The sequence below is a fragment of the Phyllostomus hastatus genome, unplaced genomic scaffold (assembly GCF_019186645.2).
Source record: "Phyllostomus hastatus isolate PE091 unplaced genomic scaffold, TTU_PhHast_1.1 phas_scaffold_60, whole genome shotgun sequence".
Classification (NCBI taxonomy): domain Eukaryota; kingdom Metazoa; phylum Chordata; class Mammalia; order Chiroptera; family Phyllostomidae; genus Phyllostomus; species Phyllostomus hastatus.
The window spans coordinates 16,240,860-16,267,226 of record NW_025334038.1 but is presented as its reverse complement, the minus strand read 5'-3'; the positions used below and the strand labels follow the sequence as shown (position 1 = coordinate 16,267,226).

The following is a 26,367-nucleotide window of genomic DNA, read 5'->3' as shown; positions in this document are numbered from 1 at the left end:
GGCATGTGAAACATGCTTCCTTCCACAGTACCAACTAAAAGAGCAGGAAGCTGGAGAGTCTAGGGTGTGCTGACACACTATTCAGACCCCAGGCCTGCCAGACTCCTTCAATTAGGGTGAGATCCGAATCCTTCCCACCTAGAGAAGAGGGACTGTGGGAGTTACATCTCTGGACAAAGAGGGTTAAGGCTGAAGGGCAGGTGTAAAGACCAGGGTGTAAAACATGGCTGTGGGTTTCTTCTGAATACCTTACCCCTCTACCATCACAGGATACACACTGAGTATTCACTTTAAATTCCTCCGCCCCTGTGGGGGAGGAGTGGAGGCGAGGTAGGGGTTTAGGTGAGCGCATTTGGTTATGAAGAGATCACCCAGCCCCAACATCTGCAGCTTACCTCCTTAACCCCGCCTAGGAGAGTGACCTCTGCCGGAAGGTGGATCTTCCCTCCAATAAGCTTAGGGGCTGGGAACTGGCTGATTCGGAGAACCTTCACCAACTCTTCTCCCAGCTCCGCGCAGGGGGTGAAGGGGCTGAGAGCCCTGCTAGCCCGGGGAGACTGGGGTATTTTAATGCGGCAGTGCCTGGGACACAGCAACGGCTGCCAAGGGGATTGTGTGCCAGCCGACCGCATGCAGTGGCTGCAGCAGAGAAGGAAGAGAACGCAGGCTGGGCAGCCGTGGGACTTCCGTATGGTTACTTTCCTGCCAGGGGCTCTGGGGACGCGGGAGCCTCTGGAAACCTTCCCTAGGACCCAGGGAACCGGAGTCTCGGCCTGCTTTGCAGGTTCAGTGATCTCTGAATCCCTGAGAAGGCATTTGGCCCACTGAGCCATGCTCAGGCCCCTAAGTTGTTGGAACCTCAGTTTTCCTTCTTTCCAATGGGGATATTAATGTGTGCCTGGTTTAAGGGTTTTTTATGTAAAGCCCCGTACTCATCGCAGGTGCTTCAGAAATGATCATTTTTGCAAATAGTCCACTGAGAATATTTGCTCGCTAAGATCCTGCTTACACCGGGAAGCAAATTTAGGCTACGTAGGGGCAGGGAGTCCTATTTTATGGTGCATTTGGAGAGCGCCACTTAGCCACAAAGCGTCCATCGACCCTGATAAGCCGGGGGTGGAGGGGGTCGAGAATTGCGAAGTGCAGGGTCGTGGCCGGAGGGAAGGAGACTCTGGTATCCCAGAGCCCCACAAAGGGGCTCATTAAGCCTCAGAACTTGACTTTTCTACCTGGTAACGTTGCGGCTCGCACTGGAACTCCGGCTGTGAGAAAGTCTGATTTCAGTTTCCTTTTCTTGAACTTGCTGTCCCACCCCCGCAGTGGCCGGGAGACTTGCTGAGCGATCAGTAACGTAGAAGAGCCTGAGGCTCCCATTGGCAGCGGGGTTCAGCAGGGGCCAATCCGGTCAGGCAGAAGTCTCGGTGGAAGGCTCGGAAGAACTGGAAGGTTACTGGGAGGTTACTCTCACAACCCGGGTCTAACCACCGTGAGAGACTAGCGAGGACAGCCTCGGCTCGTGGTGAGGAGCTCTGCACCGGTGAGTAGGGGTGTAGGATGAGAAATGCAGCAAAGCAGCCGTTACTTGCGCGTCCTGGTCTGGGAGGCTCGGGAGAGGGTGAGGTCCACCCTGTCCTCCCGGCCTAACCTGCCTGAGTGTCTTCCTTGCTGTTCGGTGCCTGACGCAGACTCCGTGTAGCCAGAGCCAGAAGAAAGTGGGGCCCGATGGCGCTCTGGTTGCTTGGAACCAAGCAGATCGTCTGTCCCTTGCCATGACCAAAGTCATGTTTTCTTTTATCCGCCCCCCCCGCTTTTTGGTCTGAATAAACTGGCTTAGTCATGTGTACTTGGAGCTAGGTATCTCCTCCCTTTTTCAGCTTATTAGCACATTAGTATTTTTCCTGACGTTTTTCTTCCCAATTTTGGACCAGATGGGCCTCAAACACTTCCAGATTCTCAGTACATTTCGGTTTTGATGCCACAATGATTTGTGTTTCTTCAGATGATGGTAGGACAGTCAGCCCTTCATACATGCAACAAATATCAGTGTCAGGGCCCCTGTAGGAGCCTCCTGTTTAACTGTTAGCCAAAGTCATAATCCCTGGAATGCATTTCCCCAAGTTTAATCAGTTTTTTAAAAAGTAGAATTCATTTTTTAGAACAGTCATAGATTTACAGAAAAATTGTGAGGTGAGTACAGAGTCCCCATATGCCGTAAGTCTTTCCCCCTTTTATTAACATCTTACATTGTAGTAGGGCACATTTGTTACAATTAATGAACCAATATTGGTACATTATTATTGACCAAAGTCCATAATATTCAAGTTTCCTTAGTTTTTACCTAGGTACTGTTTCTGTTCCAGAATCCCCTCTAGGACACCACATCACATTTAATTCCCACATCTACTTATGCTCCTCTTGGCTGTGGCAGTTTCACAGCCTTTCCTTGTTTTTGATGACCTTGACAGTTTTGAGGAACACTGGTCATGTATATTGTCGGATGCTCCTCTACTGGAATTTGTCTGTTTTTCTCCTAAGACTGGTCTTATGGGTTATTGGCATCCTAGAGCTTATAGGTACTTTGTCATTTTCATCACATTTTATCAAAGGTACATATTATCAGCATAATTTATGATTTGATGATGATCTTGACCACTTGGCTGAAATACTGATTGTCAGGTTTCTCGGTAAAGTTACTCCTTTCTCTCCACCCTCCCCCACCCCCATATTATACTCTTTGGAAAATAGTCTAACCATGCCCAATAGTCCAATAGCCCATACCTAAGGCGTGGGAAGTATATTTCCCCTCCTTAAGGACGTGTATGGTCATATTATTATTTGACATTCTTTTGCATTGGAAATTTGTCTCTATCTTCTGCCTTACTAACTTATTCAAGGAAGGACCTCAGAGATGAGGGGGCACATCTGATTAAGGTGTTCAGTATGAGCTGGGACTGAAAAAAGAACATGTACAACGGCAAGGGGTGGGGATTGAGGGCTGTGAGGAAGGGGCTGTGTTCCTGGTTCACTGTTTCTAGCAAGGGTGAGGTAGGGTTGTAGGCTGGATGGTTAGCTGGGGGGCCAGATGATAAGGAGCTTGTGTGCCCTGCTGTGCAGCTTTGTTTGAGCTCATTCAGGAGTTTTGAAGCACTGGAGCAATGCAGTGAGACCTGTGTGTTACCTTATCCTGGCAGCACATTTCACCAAATCTAAGATGCCATCAATTATTTAATATCTTGCCAAACTCTGACACACCATTGATCACACTGATTTCAGAGATACCTAATGTAATGACATGGATATTAAATTTGATGAAAAATGGCAACTCCATGGCTGATGGCTTAGATCAGTGGTGTCAAATTCATTTTCACCAGGGGCCACATCAGTCTCATGGTTGCCTTCAAAGGGCTGGAATAATTTTAGGATTGTATAAATGTAACTACTCCTTAACTGTTAAGGAGTTGAAATTACATTTGGTCCTTTGAAATCAACTGAGAGGCTGTTGTGGCCCTTGGTGAAAATGAGTTTTATACCCCTGGCTTCATGGAGTGAATGGTTAGACTAGTTCCACCTCACCTGTGCGGAGTTCACCGACTCCATTTATGATCTTGAGAAAACAAATTTGATAAACTAGCTTTTTGCCTGATAGCCAAATTGTCCAACATCAGCACAATAAAACAGCACACCTGACCCAAAGATTTTGGCTACGTTTAGTGTGCTCTGGTTGCACTTAATAATAACACTGAATTTATGTTGCACATTAAATATGCTTGTACACTTGTCAGACCTTTATTTTGGTTTGTTCTGTTGTGATAGAAAAACTCAATCCAACACTTACTAACATTTAGCAGTTTATTTAAAGATGTGATAAAGATTCAGATGAACAGCCAGATGAAGGGTTATATAGGGCAAGGTCTAGGAGGGTCCCAAGTGTAGGAGCTTCTGTCCCTGTGAAGTTGGAGTGCATCACATTCCCTCTGTGGATGTGTTCACCCACCTGAAAGCTCCCTGAACCCTGTACGATGGGGAGTTTAAGGAGGCTAAAGGAGGCATGATCAATTATAACTTCATTTATAGCCCCTTTCTCCTCTGTTGAAATAGGGAGCTGGGACTGAAAATTCTAAGCTTCTAATCATAACTTGGTCTTTTTAAAAAAAATCCTCACCTGAGGACATGTTTTCCTGTTACTATTTAGAGAGAGTGGAAGAGAGAGAGAGGGAGAGAGAGAGAAACATCAGTGAGGGAGAAATATTGATCAGTTGTACCTTGTTATGTGCTGCCTAGGTATGTGCCCTGACCAGGAATTGAACCTGTGACCTTTTGGCTTATGGACGATACCCCAACTGAGCCCCACTGACCAGGGCTGGTTTGGTCTTTTGGGTGATCAGGCCCCACCCAGGAATCCACCCAGAGTTGCCTCAATAGAACAAAATCTGCTCTTAGTGCTCTTACCACCTAGGAAATGATAAGGGTTTCAGGAGCTCTGTGTCAGAAACAGAGGCAGAGGCCAATATATATTTTTCTATTATTTCACAGTTCTGAATGGCCTGGGTATTCCCTCTCACTCCCATATCTTTATGATAATATTGTGACCCAGAAAGGTCAAGAAATCTAGTCCCAGGCTGAATAGCAGAGTTGTGGAGGGTAGGTGAAACTCCAGATTTTAGTCCTAACCCAGAACTCTTCACTTTAGGGTTTAGTTAAAATGACAGCTGGGGTGGGAAAAGATTCTACCTGTGCTTCCTCATTCAGAATTTCTATGAGCTGTGGGGAGGGCACATGGTGGCCGAGAGCATTTGGGGATCTGTCAAGGCGTGGCAGGTGGTAGTCTTCAGGTGAGTGCCAGAGATAGAACTGCCGATTGGTATCTGCCTTTTTATAGGACTGTTGTGTAGGTAAATAGGCTCATTTTTCTGCACAAGTTCTTTGTATATTCCAGCTTAGTAACCTTCAATAACTTTCTCAGGATTCTTTTTTCTTTTTGTTTTCAGATGACAGATATACCAAGCTGGCTATGCAAAGAGCATATTTATTAGTTCATGTGACAGAAAAGTTCAGTGGTAGGGTAGCTTCAGGCACAGCTTAATACATGATGGACCTGGTATCTTTCACTTCACCTCTGGGTTGGCTTCATTTTCAAACAGACTAACCCTCTGGTTAATAAAATTTTTCTAGCAGCTGCTAACCATATGACATCAGCTTTTGCAAGTTCTTGAGAAAGCACAAGAATCTTTTTTTCCCCCTGTATCTCAACTAGGTCCCCTTGTGACTGGCTGTAATGAGTCATGTTCTCATCCCTGAAGCAAGCACTGTAGCCAGGGGGGCTTAAGACTAATTCTCTTGTTCCACTCTTGAACTGAGGAAGAGCTTTGCCTACAGCATATGATCCCCAGAAAGGGATTGGAAGAATGGAAGCTGGCTGGACCCCTCTTCTCAAAAGATAAACATTTACAGCACTTCCTAGTTGGATCAAGCAGCACCAGCTTATAGGATTCCATTGCCTATTACTGGGCCTTTCTTATGTGATTTCTTTCTCTTTCCTTTTTTTTTTAAGTGTTTATATGTACACATATACACAGTGGGATTCTATTTCCCATTGCACTAGTTTGGCAGAAACGTGAAAGATGATAATACCAGATATGGGTTTGGCTGTGGAGCAGTGTGAGTGCTCCTTGCCTGCTGGTGGGAATGTGCACTGGTACAGACAGTTTGGAAGTAGCTCAGCCTGAGCTAGTCAAGGCTGCATATACTTGCCTGTGTGTACTAGGCAGAAATGAGCAGTGTTTGTAGTTGTTCCAAACTGGAAGCAACCTAGATGGCCATCAGAAATAGATTATGCCAGAAGTAGAATTCTGTAGTCAAAGCAATGAAAATGAACAAAAGCAGCTCACAAAGGTTTGTGACAAAACCTCACAAACGTGATGTTGTTAGTCCCCCTTCAAAGTGCAATATTTTTTTGTTAAGATTTTATTTTATTTATTTTTAGAGAGAGGGGAAGAGAGGGAGAAAGACAGGGAGAGAACCATTGATGCACAAGAGAAACGTGATCAGTTGCCTTTCACACCCCCAACCAGGGACCTGGCCTTGGAACCCAGGCCTGTGCCTTGACTGGAAATTGAACTGATGACCTTATGGTCTATGGGACGATGCCCATCCCACTGAGCCACACCAGTCAGGGCCCAAATTGCACTATGATTCCATTCTGAAGCTTAAAATGAGGAAAGTGAACTCTGCATATGTAGGTATAAAACTAAAGGACAGGGAAGAGTCATTATTACACTACTCTAGTATATACCGCAGCAGTCATTTCCTCCTCCCCTGCTTTCTTTCTGTTTCTGGAGCCAAAACTTGGGTTCCATCACTGGTGGTGACTGTTCTTGCTGCTGTGGGGAGTATGAAGAAATCACCTCTCTAGTTGGTTACCACCTTGCCAGACAGAAAGAACACGTGGCTAAGACTATTTGCACAGGTTCTCAGACACTAGGGAACCATTTTGTGGGCTTTGGTCCTCTGTGCCTGGGCTTCACCCACTTTCTCCACATCCCTAGCCCATTTCCTCTTGGCAGCACTGCACTAGATTCGGAGTGAGGCAGTTACAGTCTGTGGTTTGGGAAAAGCTGGCATTAAATAAGTTAAGATGATGCAGAGAAGTACACTGTGCAGTGTGTGGTGCTCTCTGGCTGTAAAGGAAAGACTTGTCAGAGGAGGTAGCTTTCAGCTGAGACTTGAAGCTGGAAAAGGAGTTTGCTAAGCAGGAAAGGAACAGTGTTCTCTGCAGAGGTTATAGCATTTGTGAAGGGCTCAGGAAGGAAAGAGTGTGGTGCATTTTGAGGCTTGGAGTTGGGTTTGGTTTTCTCGTTAGGTGGAGTTTGACGTGGGAAGTGGCAGAAAATGTGCCTGGGACAAAAGCTGGGCCTCGAGGATCTGGGGCCTCACAAGACTTGGGAAGGAGATTTGACTGTATCCTTGGAGTCCTGGCATGCCATTGAGGGATTTTAAGCAGGGTGGATACCTGAGTATGCTTGCATTTTAATATATGGAATGGTCTGTTTGAAGGACCAAAGAAAGGCACTAAGCACTGGAGAGAGGAGGTTTAAGTAGATTGGAGACCCTTGAAGGTGGCATAATCCCCACAATTAGCTCTGGTTTCAGCTTCTGAAGAAAAATTTACTCAATTATGTCCCTAAATTTAAGCTCTGGGAGGACAGGGACTTTTCCATATTTGTTCCCTGCTATATTTTCTTTTTTCTTTTTTTTTCTAAAGATTTTTATTTATTATTTTTAGAGAGGGAAGGGAGGGAGAAAGAGAGAGAGAGAAACATCAATGTGCGGTTGCTGGGGGCCGTGGCCTGCAACCCAGGCATGTGCCCTGACTGGGAATCGAACCTGCGACACTTTGGTTCACAGCCCGTGCTCAATCCACTGAGCTACGCCAGCCAGGCTCCCTGCTATATTTTCAGTGCCTGGTACATAGTCGGCACCCAATACATACCTAGTAACCTGTTGGGTGAGTTATGCCACCCTTCTACATCAGACCCTCAGTGGCATTTTAAAGCCATGTCCCAACCACTTCACCTTCCCTGGTGACTGCTGCCTCCATGCACCTCTTTGAGCCCAATGGGGATTGCCATTGGGCAAAGAATGTCTCAGCCTGCTCTATGCTTCAGAGCACCATTGGTGCTCAGGCCTGTGGAGAAGAGTAACCAACCACATGTGATCTCAGCAATGCACTGTCCACAAAACTGGCAGCTCCTTAGATGGCCTCATGCCCAGCCCACAGCCACAGCCATGGTTTAAAGTCTGGGGAGTCCAGGCCTTTAGTGTCATCAGGAGGGGTATGCCCCGCTCCCGCAGTGTCCAGATCCAGATCACTTTCTGGTTGTTTTGAATTCTGTCCTCTGCAGGTTTGTTAGATGCATTTCACAGAAGTTCACTTTTAGGGGAATTTGTTTAGATTAAGAAATGGAGCTTAACTGGGGTTCTGAGAGCCCTCTAAATGGGGTTTCTATGGGCATAGAGCTCTCAGCCAAGTGCTTTGGGATTACAAGGAAGAAGGTGCTCTTGTTTGGAACCGCAGAATGGGCTTGAGAAGCACCCTGGAGCCTGGGATGCAAACACAGGCCTTCCACTCAATTCTGTGTGCCTTGGAGTCCATGTCTGGGATTTAGTGTTTTCTAGGGTTCCTTTCTGTGGTGTGCCCAAGGCATCAGAAGGCAGGGAGGGAGGTGTGAGATGGCAGAGGCCACAGACAATTGAGGAAGAGTGTAGCAACTGCTAGGGCAGAAGTTGGCAGCTGTTAAGAAGTAAGCGACCAGAGTTCTGATTCTTTCCTTCTGGAATTTGCCCTACGGGTGGTGGGGTGTGAAGTGCAGCTGTCTGCCTGCAGGTGTGGGTGTTCCTGGCCATGTCTCCCTCTGCTTGTTTGCAGTTCACAGTGGTTCTCACAGCTGCAAATTGTGCATGGCACCCACATCCTGAAATATGCTATGGGAAATTACAGTGTCCCCTCAGCCATTCTTTTGACATATGCCCAGGAAGTATTTATGAGATCCAGGGCTCCAGAGGAGAGGGGAACTCAGAAGGGTAGCGGGTCTCCAGTTCTGCCTGGTTGTGCCTAGTCACAACCAGCTTCTGGTTTATTGAAGAGAGTGAAAGACCTGCTGCCCTGAAGCCAGGAGTTTCAGAATTCTCAATTGGGTAAAAGGAGTGGGATGGACTGCATCCTTTCTGAGGCTGTTTTCCAGCTCTGGCTTTCTGTGGTTTCTATCTACCCAAGAGCCAGGAGTGGAGGGAATCATAGTTTTACCCCTTATTGTGGAAACTCATTGAGATAATCAAAATATATTGAAAGCATAAATGTTGGGGCACAATCACTGGTGAGTGTGGTAAGTTGGGCAAGTTTTTGTAGAGGGTCAGTTTTACATTGCACCTGAAAGGACTGGGTATGGGGTGGTGAACCTCTATTCTGATCTGCTGTGTCTGCTGCACTGTAATCCTGTTTCCTGTCATTTAAGACGAAGTGCTTAGGTCAGTGTCAGCAGTAACATGTACCCCTTTACTGTTGTCAGCACTCTGCAGCTTACAGAGCCCTTCCATATAGGTGACATCCAAGCTTCCTGACACTGGAGCTGCTCTTAGACTCCTTTGACAGTTCACCTGGATAAGGAACAGAGTCCTGGGCCAGGACATCAGCACCAGACACGGCTTCCTAGCCATTTGCTCTTGGGCAAATTGCTTATCCTACTGGTCCTCAGCTTCCTTAGAAGAGCATCCTGAGCACTAAATAACATAAGAGGTATAAATGGCAATAATGTGGGTCCTAAACAAATGCTGTCTTGAAGAAGCTGTTAGTCACCTGGTTTTTGGGTTGCGGAGCCTAAACTTGAACCTGGATTGCCCACCAAGAGATTGACACCTAAGTCTAATATATTTTCAGCAATGTGCTGAGTCATCTTCACTGAATGCTATAACATATTCAAGGTGGAATCTCTATAACCCAGTGATGGACTTGAGCGTAAAAATGGTAACACATTTCATTCATCTTCTTTGTCTGTTATTGAAGACTCTTAGATCGTGCTGTACAGGTAGCTTTGTCTTTAGTTCTTCCGAATCCATTCATGGCTTCACACATATGCCTTGAGCTTTTACAAGTTGTCAAGTACCATGGTCTCTCTATTCGTGATTTTCAACATCTTTGGTAGTTACAGATCCTTGATAGAAAACTGTGGCCCCCCCCAAACCTTTTACTAACTTGTTTTTTTTTGTTGTTGAACCATATAGAAGTTATAGGCATGCGGCCCTAAGTACTGCAGCATGCATTGCCTAAACATGCACATTCTCACAGTCTCAATAAATACCATTTTAATTATTTATGTATTGGGTTTTCTTAAATTTATTTTTTTAAACATAGCATGAGGAAAGTGTTAAAACTGGTATAATAGCTCAATTGAATAAGTATTCCAGATTTTGGGGAAGGATGAAGAGGGACATATTCAGACCCTTCACTAGAATCTCCCCAACTTGATCATAGCAGGTTAATGATGTGCTTTGTGGATGTGGTTAGTCAATGACACCACCCTGACGGATCTTTCTTCCTTCACCAAGTCCCATTGAGTTATCTGGTCCCATTGGCTGATGAAGAACCATTGGGCGAGGAGCAATGATATCATCAGGGTGATGTTCTTCAAGTGATTGACCAGCCTATCAGCTTGTGGAGTTGCCATTTTAAATATAAACAATAACTTTATAATATGATGTAATACCTAGACCTTTTTCAAATTTCCTTAATTGTTCAAAAACTACTTTTATAGCTTTTTTTTTTAAAAGAGCCAATCAAAGTCTTTGCATTTGGCTATTACATTTCTTCAGTCTTTCTAAATCAATAAAAGTCCTTTGTTATTTTTTATGACATTGACTTTTTTTTTAGATTTTATTTATTTATTTTTCGAGAGGAAAGGGAGGGAGAAAGAGAGAGAGAGAAACATTAATGTGCGGTTGCTGGGGGCCGTGGCTTGCAATCCAGGCATGTGCCCTGACTGGGAATCAAACCTGCGACACTTTGGTTCGCAGCCTGCACTAAATCCACTGAGCTACGCCAGCCAGGCAACATTGACTTTTTAAAAGACCAGGCCAGTTATCTTGTGGGATGTCCTGTCTTCTGCATTTATCTGATTGTTTCCTCATGGTGTGGTTTAGCTCATTCCTCTTTTCCTCATATTTTCTATAAACTGGAAATTAGGTTTAAAGGCTTGATTTGATTCATTTAAGTCAAACATTTGTGGCAGGACTACTTCAAAGGTGATGTGTAATTCATATGGTTCCATGTCGGGAAGCATATGCAAGGTCGTCCCTCTGTCAGCAATGCTGGGTTTGATTGCTGGTTAAGGCGATCATAGATCTCTCCCTTATCAAGATACATTAGAAAGTAACCCAAGGGGAGGAATTTGGTTCCATGGGACTATCCTCAACACCTTTCACCACAGGTTTTAGTATTCATTGAAGATGCTTCTCTTATAATGAAATTGCAAAATGGTGTTTTACTAATCTATTGTCCCCCCTGCACTTATTTGCCAGTGTTCTTCTGTAATCTCTACACAATTTTATTTTTCGATTACATGTGCAATCATACGGTTTCAGGTGTTTAAAGATGCATCAGAGCTCAGCATGGCTCTTGGGTTTAGAATTCCTGCTCTAAAAGAAGAAAGCACCTGACTGATATGTCAGGTTTGTGTGGACGGGAGCTGTAGATGAGCTCTTCATAGTCCTTTTGTCCCTCTGGGTAGTTGCAGGAGAATGAAATTTCCCAGCCCTCAATGATAGCTCAAGCCATCCCCAACAACAGAGGAAACAACTTAAGCTTTTAACCTTCTAAGCCCTCAACAAAGTTACTTGGTGATGGACTCCAAAGCCTGAGGAGTCCCTTCTTTCCAGCCCTTTCCATCTGTTACAGCTCATTCCCTCAACAGGCAAACCAGGGAGCTGGACCAGGCAATTCCTCAGATTTTTACTAGCCTTAGTATTCTTCTAAATATTTTATTACCTCATTTGCCAGTTAAATTACTCAGTCTCCGACCCATTCACTTGAACTTTGTTTTCTACGCTCATTACATCTTAAAAGTCACACTTCTCTAACTCCATCAGAACATCCAGTGGAGTTTATTACTGGCAGTATGATTGTCTCTTACGTTGGTGTAGTACTTTTACTTTATAATGCATTTTTAAATATATTACTTTATTAGATCCTCAAGAATAGACAATATTTCTGCGTTGTTTTTGCTTTGGGTCTTAAAGCCTGGGGTCATTTTTAGCTTATTCTTGTCACTATAGTGAAAGACCATGAAGGCCACTGAGCTCTGTTGCAATGGACGTTCACTGGACACTATCCTTAATAGCATTGACTTCCTGTGGCTCCAGGTGCTCCATTCTAGTCTTAAAGTAGCCCATGTGCCCTGCTGTGTTGCCCATTTCCTTGGCAACTACTCCAGTTGCCTTCAGGGTTCACAGCAGAGCAAATTCTCCATCCTGACCTTTGAGGAGTGTGTGTGTCACTATGGCTGGCTCTCCTTGCTTCTTTCTTGTTGCCACTGTACATCTCTACTCTGCATCTGGTGCTTTGAACACTCCTGGATTTGCAAACCACGTGTTCTGGGTTCTTTCCTAGATTTCTTTCTGTGTACTGTGCTTATGCATAGTACTTTCAACATAATTCTTTCACTCAACCCACTTAGAGAACCTTGAAGGTAAGTATCACTTCCCCATTTTGTGGAAGGATAAACTAAGGCTCAGAGTATTTAAAAGAGTTCTATTGTCACAAAGAATCAGGGCTAAGAGGCAGCTGATGAGTCAGGAAGTGGGCCAGGGTAGCAAAGGTAGATGCATTCAAGTTCTCTTTGCTCATCTTCTGTGCTCCCTCTGGGGGCCAAGCCCTCATGAGCACATTGTAGTCACAGCCAGCTGAGTGTTCCTGCACATTGGTTTCTTTGTAAGCCCAGCTGGAACAGTTCACCATTGTTGACAGCAGAGTGGCCAGGCCAGCTACATGGCCAGCTTGTGCTCTGCCAGCAGGCTGCCCTGGAGCCAGGAGCTATCCTGGGGACTTGAACCAAACCCAAAGCACAGCACAGCCCAAGGAAACATTTATGAAGCGAAATACCAGAACTCATACTGTGGGTGCTTCTTGAGTTTTGGTAAAGAACCTCAATACTCTTAGTCTTTGAAACCTGGAGGATTAAACAGAAGGAGTTTCCTTACTGGGGACGTGAATAGCTGTGCAGCCTGTGCCCTGCATAGCTGAGAGCTTTGCTCCATGGTGGACATTGTAGATGTGTGTATTTATTATCAGCATCGGTACATCAGTTGATGGAAGGAAAAGGCCTTGAGGCAGGACTGCTTTCCCAACCCCATAGCCTGGGCTCAAGACAGCTCTCCCTGCCACTCTACCAAGCCACACACTCTGGGCCCCAATTTCTCATCTATAAAATGAGGGGTTTGGACTATGTGGTTAGTAAGGTACTTGTACTCTGCTAATATGTGGGCCTTGTAAGAGCAGGTCAGTGTTTGCTGATTGCTGGGACAGGGCACCCTGTGTGAGTTTGCCACCTCTGCCCTCTTCTGTGCTTGTTCTTGACTCCACGTCTGGTCTCTAGAAAAGAGAAGCGACCACCAGTGAAGAGACCCATCTGAGCTAAGGACACCATGGCCACATCAGCACCACTGCGGAGTCTGGAGGAAGAGGTGACCTGCTCCATCTGCCTTGATTACCTGCGGGACCCTGTGACCATCGACTGTGGCCATGTCTTCTGCCGCAGCTGCACCACTGACATCTGCCCTATCTCGGGGGGGCGGCCTGTCTGCCCCCTCTGCAAGAAGCCTTTTAAGAAGGAAAACATCCGCCCTGTGTGGCAGCTGGCCAGCCTGGTGGAGAACATCGAGCGGCTGAAGGTGGACAAAGGCAAGCAGCCAGGGAATGCAACCCAGGAGCAGCAGGATGTGAAGCTGTGTGAGCGGCACTGGGAGAAGCTGCACTATTTCTGTGAGGATGATGAGCAGCTGCTGTGTGTGCTATGCAGGGAGTCCCGGGAGCATCGGCCTCACAGAGCTATCCTGCTGGAGAAGGCTGCCCAGCCCCACAGGGTAAGTAAGCCCTCTTCAACCCTGGGAGGCTGTGCTTTGCACCCACCTGGAAGCCAGGCCAGACCTGGCCAAGACCCTGCTGAAGGCTTCTAGCCGTTCAAGGACTCATCCTGAGTCCACTCTGTTGCCCCAGCTCAAAGCGTGCACCTGTCCCCACTGCTTGTCTTTCTATAGGAACAAATCCTGAACCACCTGAGCACTCTAAGGAGAGACAGAGACAGAATTCGGGGCTGTCAGGAGAAGGGAGAAGCTGACTTCCTAGCTGTGCTGGTAAGTGAGGCTGTTAAGGGGGATCCTGGAGATAATGGACTGGTGCAGCAGGACGTTTTGGGCTTGCAGAGATGCAGTGGGAGGCCTGTGTATGGCTCAGCCCTGTCAGCCTGAGCTGTATGGCTTTGGCCTGTGTCCTGGTCTGACAAATGAGTGGGTTGCCTAGGTGTCAGCTAAGGTCCCTTCCTCTCTGTAACTCACCTCAGCCGCAGGGCCAACTCTGTGAGGGAGAGTCAGGGTGAGGGGACCTAAGAATACCTGGCTCCATTCTTACTTTCAAAGAGGAGAAAGACATGATTCCTATGAGAGTGGGTAGCCAGAGGACTTAGAAGGAGGGCATTGATTCCAGGATAAGAGCTGAGGGGGTGACTGAGGATGCTATCTGGGCCCTGTACTCATGGCTGCCCATCTTTGGGAACAGACAACACCTTGTGTGCTTCCATAGAAATGGTATCAGGATGGAAAACTGAAAAGCAGATTTCAGTTTTCTTTGGGGAGTGAACATTGCAGGGATGTTGGGACCAGGCCTGGTCTTGAACAATTGGGCCCTGGGAGAGGGAGAAAGTGAAGCAGGAGAGAGCTCAAGTTCAAGGAGTACCTCTAGTCCCTCAGTGTGTGTGGATGCAGCCTAACTTCAGTCAACCCGGACACCAGGGCCACTGACCAGATTCCAGCCTGGACTTGGCAGTGAAATTAAAGAGGCAGGAAAGGTCATGGTCCCTGAGCACAAGCCTTGCACAGTCTCAGTAAGGGAGCAAGATATAGCCCTATGTGGCAGGGATGGGACACACAGATATTTTGTGTGTAGTGGGGCACTGAAAAGATGAAAGTAAGCTTCCTACAAGAGGTGACATAAAGAGATTGGTGTTCAGGAGGGAAAAATGTGTTAGCTCACAGTTCTTCAAAGAGCCCCAGAACATAGTGGTTTACCTAGAACAGATAATGTGCTGACCAGTCAGTGGAGTTAAGGTCACAGTCTTGCAGTGGCTGGTTGCACTGAATTGACTCATGGACTGTGTCTTCTTCAAGGAGGGCAGGTTGGCCCAGGAATGCTTGAAAGCACCCCTGCCTCCCAGCCTGAACACTATAGAATATGTGAGTGGGGGTAACTATAGGAGTAGAGCCAGTCTTATGCACCACTAATACCAGGTCCTGGAGGGATTTCCTACCACAAGGCAGAGGCATCAGCTGTTTCCCACTTCCCACCTGCAGAAGCAGCTCCAGGAGCAGAGGCAGCACGTCATGGCTGAGTTTGAGCAGGGCCACCAGTTCCTGAAGGAGCGGGAGCAGCATCTGCTAGGCCAACTGGCGAGGCTGGAACAGGAACTCACAGAGGGCCGGGAGAAGCATAACAGCAGGGGTGTCTCGGAGCTTGCCCGGCTGGCAGGGCTCATCTCTGAGCTGGAGGGCAAGGTGCAGCAGCCAGCAGCAGAGCTCATGAAGGTGAGAGACCTTCCTAGGCAAGGAGCCCCTCCCTGCCACTCACCTGCAGGACCTGGAGAGAGTCACTTTCCTTGGGGGCCTCCGTTTCTCATCTGAAACATGGGGCTGATAATTCTGCTCCTCCCACTGATATTCTGTTGGTTTCTTGAGCATAAAATGAGATGACTGGTATGGTGTCACTTTCAAAAGGGAAATTTTCTATAAAAGTTCAAAAATATTAAAATGGAAGGGAAGGTTATTATGATCTTCCTTACTATCTTCTATCTTTATCACTATCATTATGAGCCTGTCGTCTAACAAGTCACTGGCAGAGACTTGTCCAATGGAAGCTCTTGATGGCTCTGGAGATGCAGCTGTAGAGGTTGGGGGTGGCTAAGGGAGGGCTGATTGGCAGCTTCTCTTGGGAACCCATAGGGTCAGTCAGAATGGCGAGGTTGTCTCTGGGACTGTGGAATTACCCTCAGGGAAAGTGGGAAGCAGGTGAGTTGTCTCTGGAATGCTTCCTGATGGAGACAACTTTGATGCTGAGAATGGGAAAGTCTTGGACTGGAGAACAGGTCTCCAAATTGAAATGACCCCACAAGTCCATCCTCCTGGAGCCTCTGGAAGAGTCTCACCATACTGAACAGGGCTCAGCAGCCTGCAGAGGTGGCTGTTCAGTTCCTGCTCTCCTCCACTTATATGGTTGGGGTGCCTGGGCCTGTCAGTAGCATAAATGCTACCTCATCCAGTGACACAGCAAGTCAGTAGCTGGCAGAGAGTTGGCAGAGCACATTCTTTAAGGTTCTGTGCCAGCCTAGACCTCACAGGCGACTTCCTCCTGCCTCTCCATCATTGTGTATTCAGACTTAGGAGTAGCAGGGATTTTAAAATGCTTGCAGTGCAGTCCCACACTGATGAAGTCACTGAGGGGCAGAGAGTGGAAGGGATCTGTCCTAGGCCGTGGCGCAGGTCAGGAGTCAGTCAAAGTTCCAACCCTGTGTCCTCACTCCCAGGCCTCTGTACTCTCACTCTTCTTTTTTCTCATTTTATCTAGCGTGTTTTTCTGGTTCTGTCTTTCCTGCAGATGTATTCTGTCCCTTCAAATCTCTCTCAGACTCTGACTGGGTCACTTGCTGCCCCTCCCCTTCCCCACCTCCTCTTCTCCTCCCTGTTCAGGGACAGGCATCCTTACTTTCCTCTGGCCACCGCTGGCAGATGTGCACTTGTGTGCGGAGCAGAGGGATGTGACGGGGTGCTGGTGGGCTGGCGTACAGTTGTGTGTGCCCTGAGGGGACCCTCTCGCCACCACTCCACCCAAAGGAGCTGCGTGGGCCAGTGGAGGCCCAGCCTTCAGTGCCTGCAAGACTACTCAGATTGAAGACTTCCCTGGGGTAGGTGTCAGAGAAGAGAGAGAGTTGGGTGTCTGCTTAAAACTAATACGTGAAATGTTGTACTGGTGGGTTTTATCTGTTTGTTTTGATTTTGCTGCAAGGGAACTGGACAGCTAACTCCTTAATTGTCATTAATATTTAATTTTTCCCAGAGATTATTTGAATGTCGATGGACAATAAGAATGAGATCCTATTGAGATAGGGGCTCTGATCCAAAAGTCTAGTAGAGAAATATGGGTGAGTGGGAAGTAGCTGGACAAAAATACGTAAAATAGACTTTTTGACAAAGGGGATGGAAAAGGAAAGGAAGATCTCTGGACTGGGAGTTTTGTGAAGATGCTAAAGGGGATAGGCAGATAGGAGTGGCCAAAGAGACACTGACGTCCTCTCCAGTTCAGCTCTAGACAGACCTTGCAGGGTTGGGTGGCTGCTCACACCTCTGCCTTTCCCACTGTCGGTTGCCTCCTTACCTGTGAAGAGCCCCTAAGTGCTGTTTGTTAGTGCCCAGGTGTTTGCCGACCCAAGAGTGCCATGTTTGTTCCCTATTACATGACAGCCCCAGAAGCCTGGATAGAGGCTGGTGTGTGGCTGCAGGTTGCCTTGGATTCCCAAGGCTCCCCGGTCTGTGTCCTTTGGAAGAAGGGTTCCTGCACTGGTCTCTGGGTCCCACTCTCCCTGGGTCACTCAACCCCTTTTTCCCTTAGCTCTCACTGCCTATTTATTTGCTCTTTTATACCATGTATCTCTGCAGGCTGGTCGGCACACACTGTCTTACATTTGTCCCCCAGTTCTCAAGCTGGCTTGGACTTAACTTGTTTTGAGGAACAGATCAGAAGAATTTGCCAGAAACTCAAATACCTCTGGGCAGTTTCTTCCTAGTAGGGGCAGGATGTAGTTCTGCAGCAAAGCCCGTCTCTTCCTGAGACTTTTTTCTGAAATAGTGATCAGCAGCCACAACTTGGTGATTCCATTTGATTCCCCAATCTCACCCCTACCCTGTTCCCCTTAACTCTCCTCTTTCTTCTTCCTGTAACCCTCAGGTATTTCTGTAATATAATATATTTGTTTTGTTGACTGTTGCCTGATCGCTTCCCCTACTACAAGGTCAGCTCTAACAAGGGTAGAAGATTGTATTGGGTTGGCCAAAAAGTCTGTTAACTTTTCTTTTTGGAAAATAAAAGGTACATTTTTCATTATAATCAATAACTTTATTTATTTGGATATTTTGAGCATGTTGGCTATCTCCCATGTGGTATAATGTGGATTGTTCTCAGTTAATGTCTTAGCTTGATCACTATCAACTTCAACTGGTCTACCCAACTGTGGAGCATCATCCAATAAGAAATTTCTAGCATGAAACATTGCAAACCACTTTTGACATATTCAATCAGTCATAGCACCTTCTCCAAACATGGCACAAATCTTTTTTGTTTTAAAGATTTTCATTTATTTTTGGAGAGGGGAAGGGAGGGAGAAATAGGGAGAGAAACATCAATGCGTGGTTGCCTCGTGCATGACCCCCCCACTGGGGACCTGGCCCGCAACTCAGGCATGTGCCCTGACTGGGAATCGAACTGGCAACCCCTTAGTTCACAGGCCAACACTCAATCCATTGAGCCACACCAGCCAGACTGCACAAATCGTTTTTATTTGCATTTTAGTTGTGTCTTTGTTTTTCTTGAAATAATAAGGCATGATACGGAGAAAATGTTGTGTATTTTCTTTCATCTTCAATATTAAAATGGCTACACAAAACTTCACCAATTGTGATTTTTTAATGCACACTCTTATGATAGCTGTCACAGTACAATCTAACAAAATTGCTTCAAATGACGTTAAAGACATCTAAGCACTACTAGAGCCATCTTACAGAGAAAATGAACTTTTTAGCCAACCCAGTTATCTTTTTTTTCTTATCTGCTGTATTCCAGGCTTTTAGAGAATGCCTGGTATGTAGGAAGCAATTAATATTTGTGAATGAGTGAAAGGAAAGCAAAGCTTGATATAAAGTGTTATGGAGCCTTTACACTCACAAGAGGGAAATAACCAGCATCTCACAAGAACCCCCACTCCAGTCCACTGTGTCCCCATCACATGCATGGTAGCACTGGCTGTGTCCAGTCGGTATGTCTCAAGCATACCTGGTTCTCCATCTCTACTGCTGCTGCAGCTCCCAGGCCATTTTCATCTCTCACCTGGTCCACAGCAACAGCCTGCAGACTGGCCCCCATGTTCACATTGCCTCCCTCAACTGATGCTCTCAAGAACAGCCAAGTGATTGATCACTCAGGATTTGGGCCAGCTGTTCAAGTACAATGACCCAAATAAAACAGGATTATTTGTCTTTCAGTAACAGTTCAGAGTTGGGGAGTCTGGAGCTGTCAGGGCAGCTGTCTGTGAGGTCAGAAGAGAACCAGGGTACTTCTATCTGGTTTCACTAACTTCAGGGGATGTTGTCCTCAGCTGTGTAGTCAAAGTTGGGCTCACCACCACCATATCTAAAATTCAGCCAAGGAGCCCTGGCTGGTGTGGCTCCATGGACTGAGTGCTGGCCTGTGAATGAAAGGGTTGCTGGTTTGGTCCCTAGTCAGGGCATGTGCCTGGGTTGCAGGCCAGGTGCCCAGTGTGGGGGGCATGTGAGAGGCAACCACATTTTGATGTTTTCCTCTCTTTCTCCCTTCTCCTCTCTCTAGAAATAAATAAATAAATAAATAACCCACCTTAAAAAATTCAGCCAAGGAAAAAGATGAAGTAGGAAGCAATTTTCTTTTTTTTAAAGGACAATGCCCCCAAATTGTAGTCAATGCTTCCTTTTACAGCCCATTGATTGGAGCTTAGTTTCATGACCAGACCTGGTTACAAGTGAATCTGGGAAATGTAGTTTTTTCTTGAGTTCTATTATTAAAAGGAAGAAGGGGAGAATGGATGCTGGAAGTCACAGCCACACGAAAGCCTCCCTTTGGTGCTTTACTGCTACATATTGAATGAAGTTTAAAGTCCCTGCTATGCTTGTTCAGCACTGCATGACCTGGCCCTGCCTCCTTTGCCAAGCCCTTTTCCACCTTCTCATTCTTCACTTGGCCAGCACTTTTCTCCTTCAACTCTAAGCACAAATGTCATCACGGAGAGGTTGGCCCTATCATCTCTGCCCTGTCCTCCCCCACCCAGTTGCTCTGTCATATTTTTGTTGTTGTTGTTACTGTTTTATCCAAAGCTGTCACTAGAATATCAGCTGCATAAGGAAGGGACAGTTTCTCTGACTCTGATACAGTGTTGCTGCAGGTGAATGAAGTCTGATTCACATTGATTTTTGTGCTTTCTTCCCTTCCAGGACACCAGAGACTTCTTGAACAGGTAAAAGAGCTTCCTCTCTGGACTGTGACACACTCATTCTCCTGTGTCTGTGTCCTTTCCATTTTCCTTGACCGTGATACATTTTAATTAGTGGGGAGAGATGGTGCCAAAGGTGCACTCAGACCATGGTTCCTCCTGGGAAACAAGAACACAGTCTTGAACTGGAGATTCGCTGTCCACTGAAGCAAATTCTTTGTGGGGTTCTAACTCCTTGGCCTGCTCTCCTTGTCTGAGGTGGGACAGGTGGCGAGGGCAGAAAGGTGGCTCAGGAAACTAAAGTGTGCTGGAAGTTGAGTCTGCTGATGGTTGTAGTTCACTTAGTGTCTTTGGACCCATCTCTGTCTGATGGGGGGGCAACGTGCTTTTCCCTCTCCCCTTCGTATTTGTCATGAGGATTGAGAGAAATGCAAGAGGAGCTAAGGTTATGTCTTCCATCTTCTCAGATATCCACGGAAGAAGTTCTGGCTTGGGAAACCCATTGCTCGAGTGGTTAAAAAAAGGACAGGAGAATTCTCAGACAAACTCCTGTGTCTGCAGCGAGGCCTGAGAGAATTCCAGGGTAAGGGTTGGGGAAAGCCTTGGGGTGGGGGCCAGGAATGGGACTGGCACTCTGAGGAAGGGTCCTCGTCTCCTTACTGTCCCATTCTCCTACCTCAGTCCTCTGAGAGCCTCTGTTTATGTGAGAAATTAGCCTGTACATTTGCTGGGCTTGAGGGTCATTGCTTTCCTTTTTTTCTTCCCAGGGAAGCTGCTGAGAGACTTAGAATATAGAACAGGTGAGTATCTAAAAGGTTGTTTCTGGATTTACCTCAAATAAAGAATAGTCTTTCCACAGAGATTATGACTGTCCCCTGATGCCCCAGGGAGTCTCTTCTCTTATGCCACAAGGAGAATTTTCCAGCTGCTAACCTCAAAGTCCCCCTTGCATTTTCTGACCAACTCTTCAAGCTGCAGGAGAGGCCGCCACGTGGTAGTCTGGCCCTTCTCACCCTGTGTTTGGTTATTCTTGCCTCACAGGTCCTGCAACCAGTCCCTTCATGGTAACTTAGTTTCTTCTTATCTGCCTGATCACATGCCTCCTGAGGCCAGCCCCTCTTGGCCTTGTTATCAGGTTGTACCCTGCATGCTCTGAGGGGCCCTGTGGAAGTGGACTAAGATGTAAATGGCCCCCTGGGATTGTGTGGTGTGGCAGCCCTGCCATGGACCCTGTGGAGACTGGTGGCCCCTTCCAGCGCACTAGTGACAGTTACCTTTTTTGTTCCCACAGTGAGTGTGACCTTGGACCCAAAGTCGGCCAGTGGGTACCTGCAGCTGTCAGAGGACTGGAAGTGTGTGACCTACAACAATGGCCTGTACCAGAGTGCTTACCTGCACCCCCAGCAGTTTGACTGTGAGCCAGCAGTGCTGGGTAGTAAGGGCTTCACCTGGGGCAAGGTCTACTGGGAAGTGGAAGTGGAGAGGGAGAGGTGTTCAGAGGATGAAACAGACAGGGATGAGGAGGATGATTGGGAAGATGAGGAAGAGGAAGAGGAGCCTGTCTATGGGGATGGATATGATGATTCGGAAACAGATGAGGATGAGGAGTCCTCCTTGGGGGATGAAGAGGAAGAAGAGGAGGAGGAAGTTCTGGAAAGCTGCATGGTGGGTGTGGCTAGAGACTCAATGAAGAAGAAGGGAGAGCTCTCCCTGCAGCCAGAGGATGGGGTGTGGGCCCTGCGCCTCTCCTCTGTGGGTATCTGGGCCAACACCAACCCTGAGGCTGAGCTCTTCCTGGCGGTGCAGCCCCGGAGAGTGGGCATTGCCCTGGATTATGAAGGGGGCACCGTGACTTTCACCAATGCAGAGTCGCAAGAACTCATTTACACCTTTACTACCACATTCACCCAGCGCCTGGTCCCCTTCCTGTGGCTCAAGTGGCCTGGAACACGCCTCCTGTTGAGACCCTGAGCGCCCTGCCTGATGCCTCTCTCTGGCCTCCATTGCTTTTGGAATTCCAGGACTGAACGGGGTAGAGGGTGCCTGAATCAAGGGAGAGAAGGCACCCCAAGTCCTCTGCTGGTCCCCTCCCAGTGAGCGTGGTCCCTGAGACCTCACTCAGTGCTGCTGCTCCACCTACATTACCTTGGCCTGCTCTTCTAGGAGTCCTGTGCAAACTTCCATCCCTGAAGTCCACATGGGCTCCTCCCTTCCTCCTGCCCACTACCTTTGACCCAGCCCTGCATTCTCTTTGTTGAGTACAGGCCAGGCAGCATTTTCTTGCCCAGTGTAGCGTCCCATGTTAGATGTCCTTGGAAAAAATTAGTGGACTGTTCCACCCTAGCCATTTTGCTATCCCCAAATCCATAGCTTCCCTCTCACACAAATCCACTTTGCTACCATCCCTGGTACTTTACACAGAGCTGCCCCAGCTCAGTGAAACATGTGTGAATAGGGCTGATATGAATAGGTTGAAAATGAACTGAATGAAAACCTAGTGAGGCTTCCCTGGCACTTGAGTGAATCACCTGGAGTCCAGTGGAAGTCATCTTCTAGTGGTCCAAAGCAGAGGCTATGCTCTTCTGAGATTAGGACTATGTATGTGAAGTTCCAGGTCTGAGAAGGTGAGGCTCCTTGCAGCAGTCTGTGGTTTTGAGAATGTTCTAAAAATCTGTGGCTTTGGATGACAGTTATAATCAGTCCTTGTGAAGGGAGTTTTTTAAAGAATCCAGAATATCTTGTTCTTTTCAATCCATCTAAAAACATCAGGGCAGATACCCAGTCAAGCAAAGCCTCTCCTGCTTTGGAAGCTCTGATAATTTTCTCCAGTAGGGTCTCCAGACACTGGCCCTATCATTTTCCTAGTAGAAGGTCGGGGAAGGGCAAGACAGGCTGTGGGAGAGGAAAGGAAGGCAGCAAGAGTCCACGAGCCTGCCAGGTCATCATGTCAAGAGAATTAAAGTAAATCTGCCTACAGACCCAGCCCAAATACCAGCCTCTGTCCAGCCCCTAGTGTCCACAGGTTAACACACCTCCCTGCTCCTGCCAGACCACCTTGTAGCCACATCCCTGCCCTGCCTAAGGGACTGCTTCCAGCTGCTGTGGATCATCGCAGTGCTCCCATAGCCAGCATGCTGTGTATGTTACATGCTACCCAAGTCAAGAACATCTGACTTCTGTCTCTAATACTGTAAGCTCCTTGAGGTGGGTATCATATGTGGTATTTCTCTTGTGTTCTCCATGGCACTTAGTGCATTTCTGGGTGCAGAATAGGTGCTCAATAAAATCTTGTTGACAGCCTAGATTTATGTGTATTTTATTATGACTCAGTTATCACCAGGCCTTCTCGGTCTGTGATTACAGTGGATGCACTGACAGCAGTAGCCCAGGGCTTTTCTTCTGGGTCCTTCAGAACTCTCTGACTTTGCTTTCTGTCCTTCATACATGCTGCCATGGTTGAAAACCCCCAAAAAGCCCCATGTGGGACTTAGGCCAGCCAACGCCAAGGTCTGGCATTTGTCTGTGATGGGGCTCAGGTGGAAGGGTGCTATCTACCATAGCATTCCCCAAATCCTTTTTTGGGAAAGAAGCAGCACCCCAAAGGAAATATAGCCTAGAAATTCAATCTGTCTCCTGACACCACTGTCTGACCATTTCTTGTTGGTTCTAATTTTTTTGTTTTGTTGCCCCGTTAAAGATAAGAAAAGGGGTTACACAACATACGTACCTCTGAGATTCACTGCACAAGCAGCACACTTCTTCCCTGGACTCTCATTTATGATTCATTCATGTTTCACCTTCTTATTGTTTCTTTTCTAAATACATGTATGTAGAATATGTGTTAGTTATTAGAAATAACTAATATGCATTATCAATTATAATGCCCATTAATCCACATTTGAATACTGATAGATAGTAATCACTAGCATATTTTTTTATTGTTCAGTTACAGTTATCCCCATTTTTGAACCACAATTCTCCACCACCATACCCACCCCCACCACCTCCCACATTCAATCCTTTCCCCCATTATCAGTGTCCATGGGACTTGTATACATATTCCTTGACTTGACCCTGTCCCTTCTTTCTCCCATTATCCCCCTCACCTGTGCCCTCTGGTCACTGTCTGGTTGTTCTTTATTTCCATATCTCTGGTTATATTTTGCTCCCTTGTTTGTTTTGTTGATTAGGTTCCATTTATAGGTGAGATCATATGGTATTTGTGTTTCACTGCCTGACTTATTTCATTTAGCATAATGCTCTCCAGTTCCATCTATGCTGTCTCGAAGGGTAGGAGCTCCTTCTTTCTTTCTGCTGCATAGTATTCCATTGTGTAGACATACCACAGTTTTTTGATCCACTGATTTACTGATGGGCACTTAGGCTGTTTCCAGCACTTGGCTATTGTAAATAATCCTGCTGTGAACATGGGGGTGCATAGGTTCTTTTGGATTGGTGTTTCAGGATTCTTTCCTAAGAATCTTTCCTATAATTCCAGCAGTGGAATTGCCAGACCAAAAAGCAGTTCCATTTTTAGTTTTCTGAGGAAATTTCATACTGTTTTCCACAGTGGCTGTACCAGTCTGCATGCCCACCAACAGTATATTAGGGTTCTCTTTTCTCCACAACCTAACATTTGTTGTTTGTTGATTTGTTTATGATGGCCATTCTGACAGGTGTGAAGTGGTATCTCATTGCAGTTTTAATTTGCATCTCTGTGATGCTAGTGATGTTGAGCATCCTTTCTATATGTCTCTGGGCCTCTATATGTGCTCATTGGAGAGGTGTCTGTTCAAGTCCTTTGCCCATTTTTTAACTGGGTTGTTTGTTTTCCTGGAGTGGAGTCATGTGAGTTCTTTATATATTTTGGAGATCAAACACTGGTCAAAGGTATCACTGGCAAATATATTTTTCCATATGGTTGGTTTCCTTTTCATTTTGCTGATGTTTAGCCATGCAGAAGTTTTTTAATTCAGTGTAGGTCCATTTGTTTATTATGTCCTTTATATTCCTTGCCCTAGGGGGACATCAGTGAAAAAATTGCTCTCCGGAATATCTGAAATTTTCCTGTCTACGTTCTCCTCTAGGACTTTTATAGTGTTGTGACTTGTATTTAAGTTTTTTATCCATCTCAAGTTTATTTTTGTATATGGAGTAACTTGGTGGTTGAGTTTCAACTTTTTTTTTGTCTTACCTGTCCCAATTTCAAAACACCTTTGTTGAAGAGGCTAGTTTTACTCCATTTCATGCTTCTACCCATTTGTCAAGTATTAATTGACTGTATTGACATTCACTTATTTCTGGGCTCTCTATTTTGTTCCATTGATCTATGACCACTCTTATGCCAGTACCAGACTGTTGTAGTTACCATAGGCATGTAATATATTTTGATATTAGGTATTTTGATTCCTCCTATTTTGTTGTTCTTTCTTAAAATTGCTCAGACTACTTGGGGTCATTTATGCTTCCATATAAATTTTTGAAATATTTGTTCTATGAAATATGTCATTGGTATTTCAATAGGGATTGCACTGAATCTAAAAATTGCTTTTGGTAGTGTAGACATGTTGACGATGTTAATTCTTCCAGTACATGAACATGGTATATGCTCCCATTTATTTGTGTCTTTAATTTCTTTCTTCAGTGTTGTGTAGTTTTCTGAGTACAGGTCTTTTTACCTCCTTGGTTAGGTTTATTTCTAGGTACTTTATTTTTGTTGTTGCTATAGTAAATGAGATTCTTTTTCTAATTTCTGTTTCTGACATTTCATTTTGGTGTACAAAAATGCCTTGGATTTCTGAATATTGACTTTGTATCCTGCTGTTTTGCCCAATTCACTTATTAGGTCAAGTAGTTTTTTGGTAGAGTCTATAGGATTTTCTATGTGTGCTATCATGTCATCTGCAAACAGTGACAGTTTTCCTTTCTCCTTTCCAATTTGGATGCATTTTATTTCTCTCTTTTTTTTGTCTGGTCACTGTGGCTAGGTCTTCCAATATTATGTTGAATAGAACAGAGAGAGCGGATACCCTTGTCTTGTTCCTGATCTTAGTGGGAAAGCATTATTTTTTGCCCATTGGGTATGATGCTGGCTGTAGGTTTCTCATATATGGCCTTTATCATGTTGAGGAATGCTCCTTCTCCTCCTACTTTGCTGAAAGTTATACATGGTTCCTGTACCTTATCAAATGCTTTTTCTGCATCTGTTGATGTGATCATGTGATTTTTGTCTTTCCTTTTGTTTATGTGATGTATTATGTTTATCGATTTGCAAATATTGTACTACCCTTGAATCCCTGGAATGAATCTCACTTGATCAGGG

General features: G+C 46.0%; 1 protein-coding gene across 2 annotated transcripts; it reads left to right on the top strand.

Annotated features, from left to right (window-relative positions):
* The first annotated feature begins 465 nt into the window (after positions 1-465).
* TRIM26 (tripartite motif containing 26) lies at positions 466-23,347 on the top strand. 2 transcript variants are annotated; one of them, XM_045826206.1, is made up of 9 exons: positions 466-688; positions 1,321-1,537; positions 13,143-13,629; positions 13,804-13,899; positions 15,112-15,342; positions 20,047-20,069; positions 20,513-20,628; positions 20,813-20,845; positions 21,337-23,347. In XM_045826206.1, the coding sequence occupies exons 3-9, from the start codon at positions 13,192-13,194 to the stop codon at positions 22,014-22,016; spliced, it is 1,617 nt and encodes a 538-aa protein (XP_045682162.1). In that variant the 5' UTR covers positions 466-688; positions 1,321-1,537; positions 13,143-13,191; the 3' UTR covers positions 22,017-23,347. The 2 variants fall into 2 exon arrangements, with proteins under 2 accessions (XP_045682162.1, XP_045682163.1); XM_045826207.1 differs by having other exon boundaries at positions 466-1,537.
* The last annotated feature ends 3,020 nt before the right edge of the window (positions 23,348-26,367 follow it).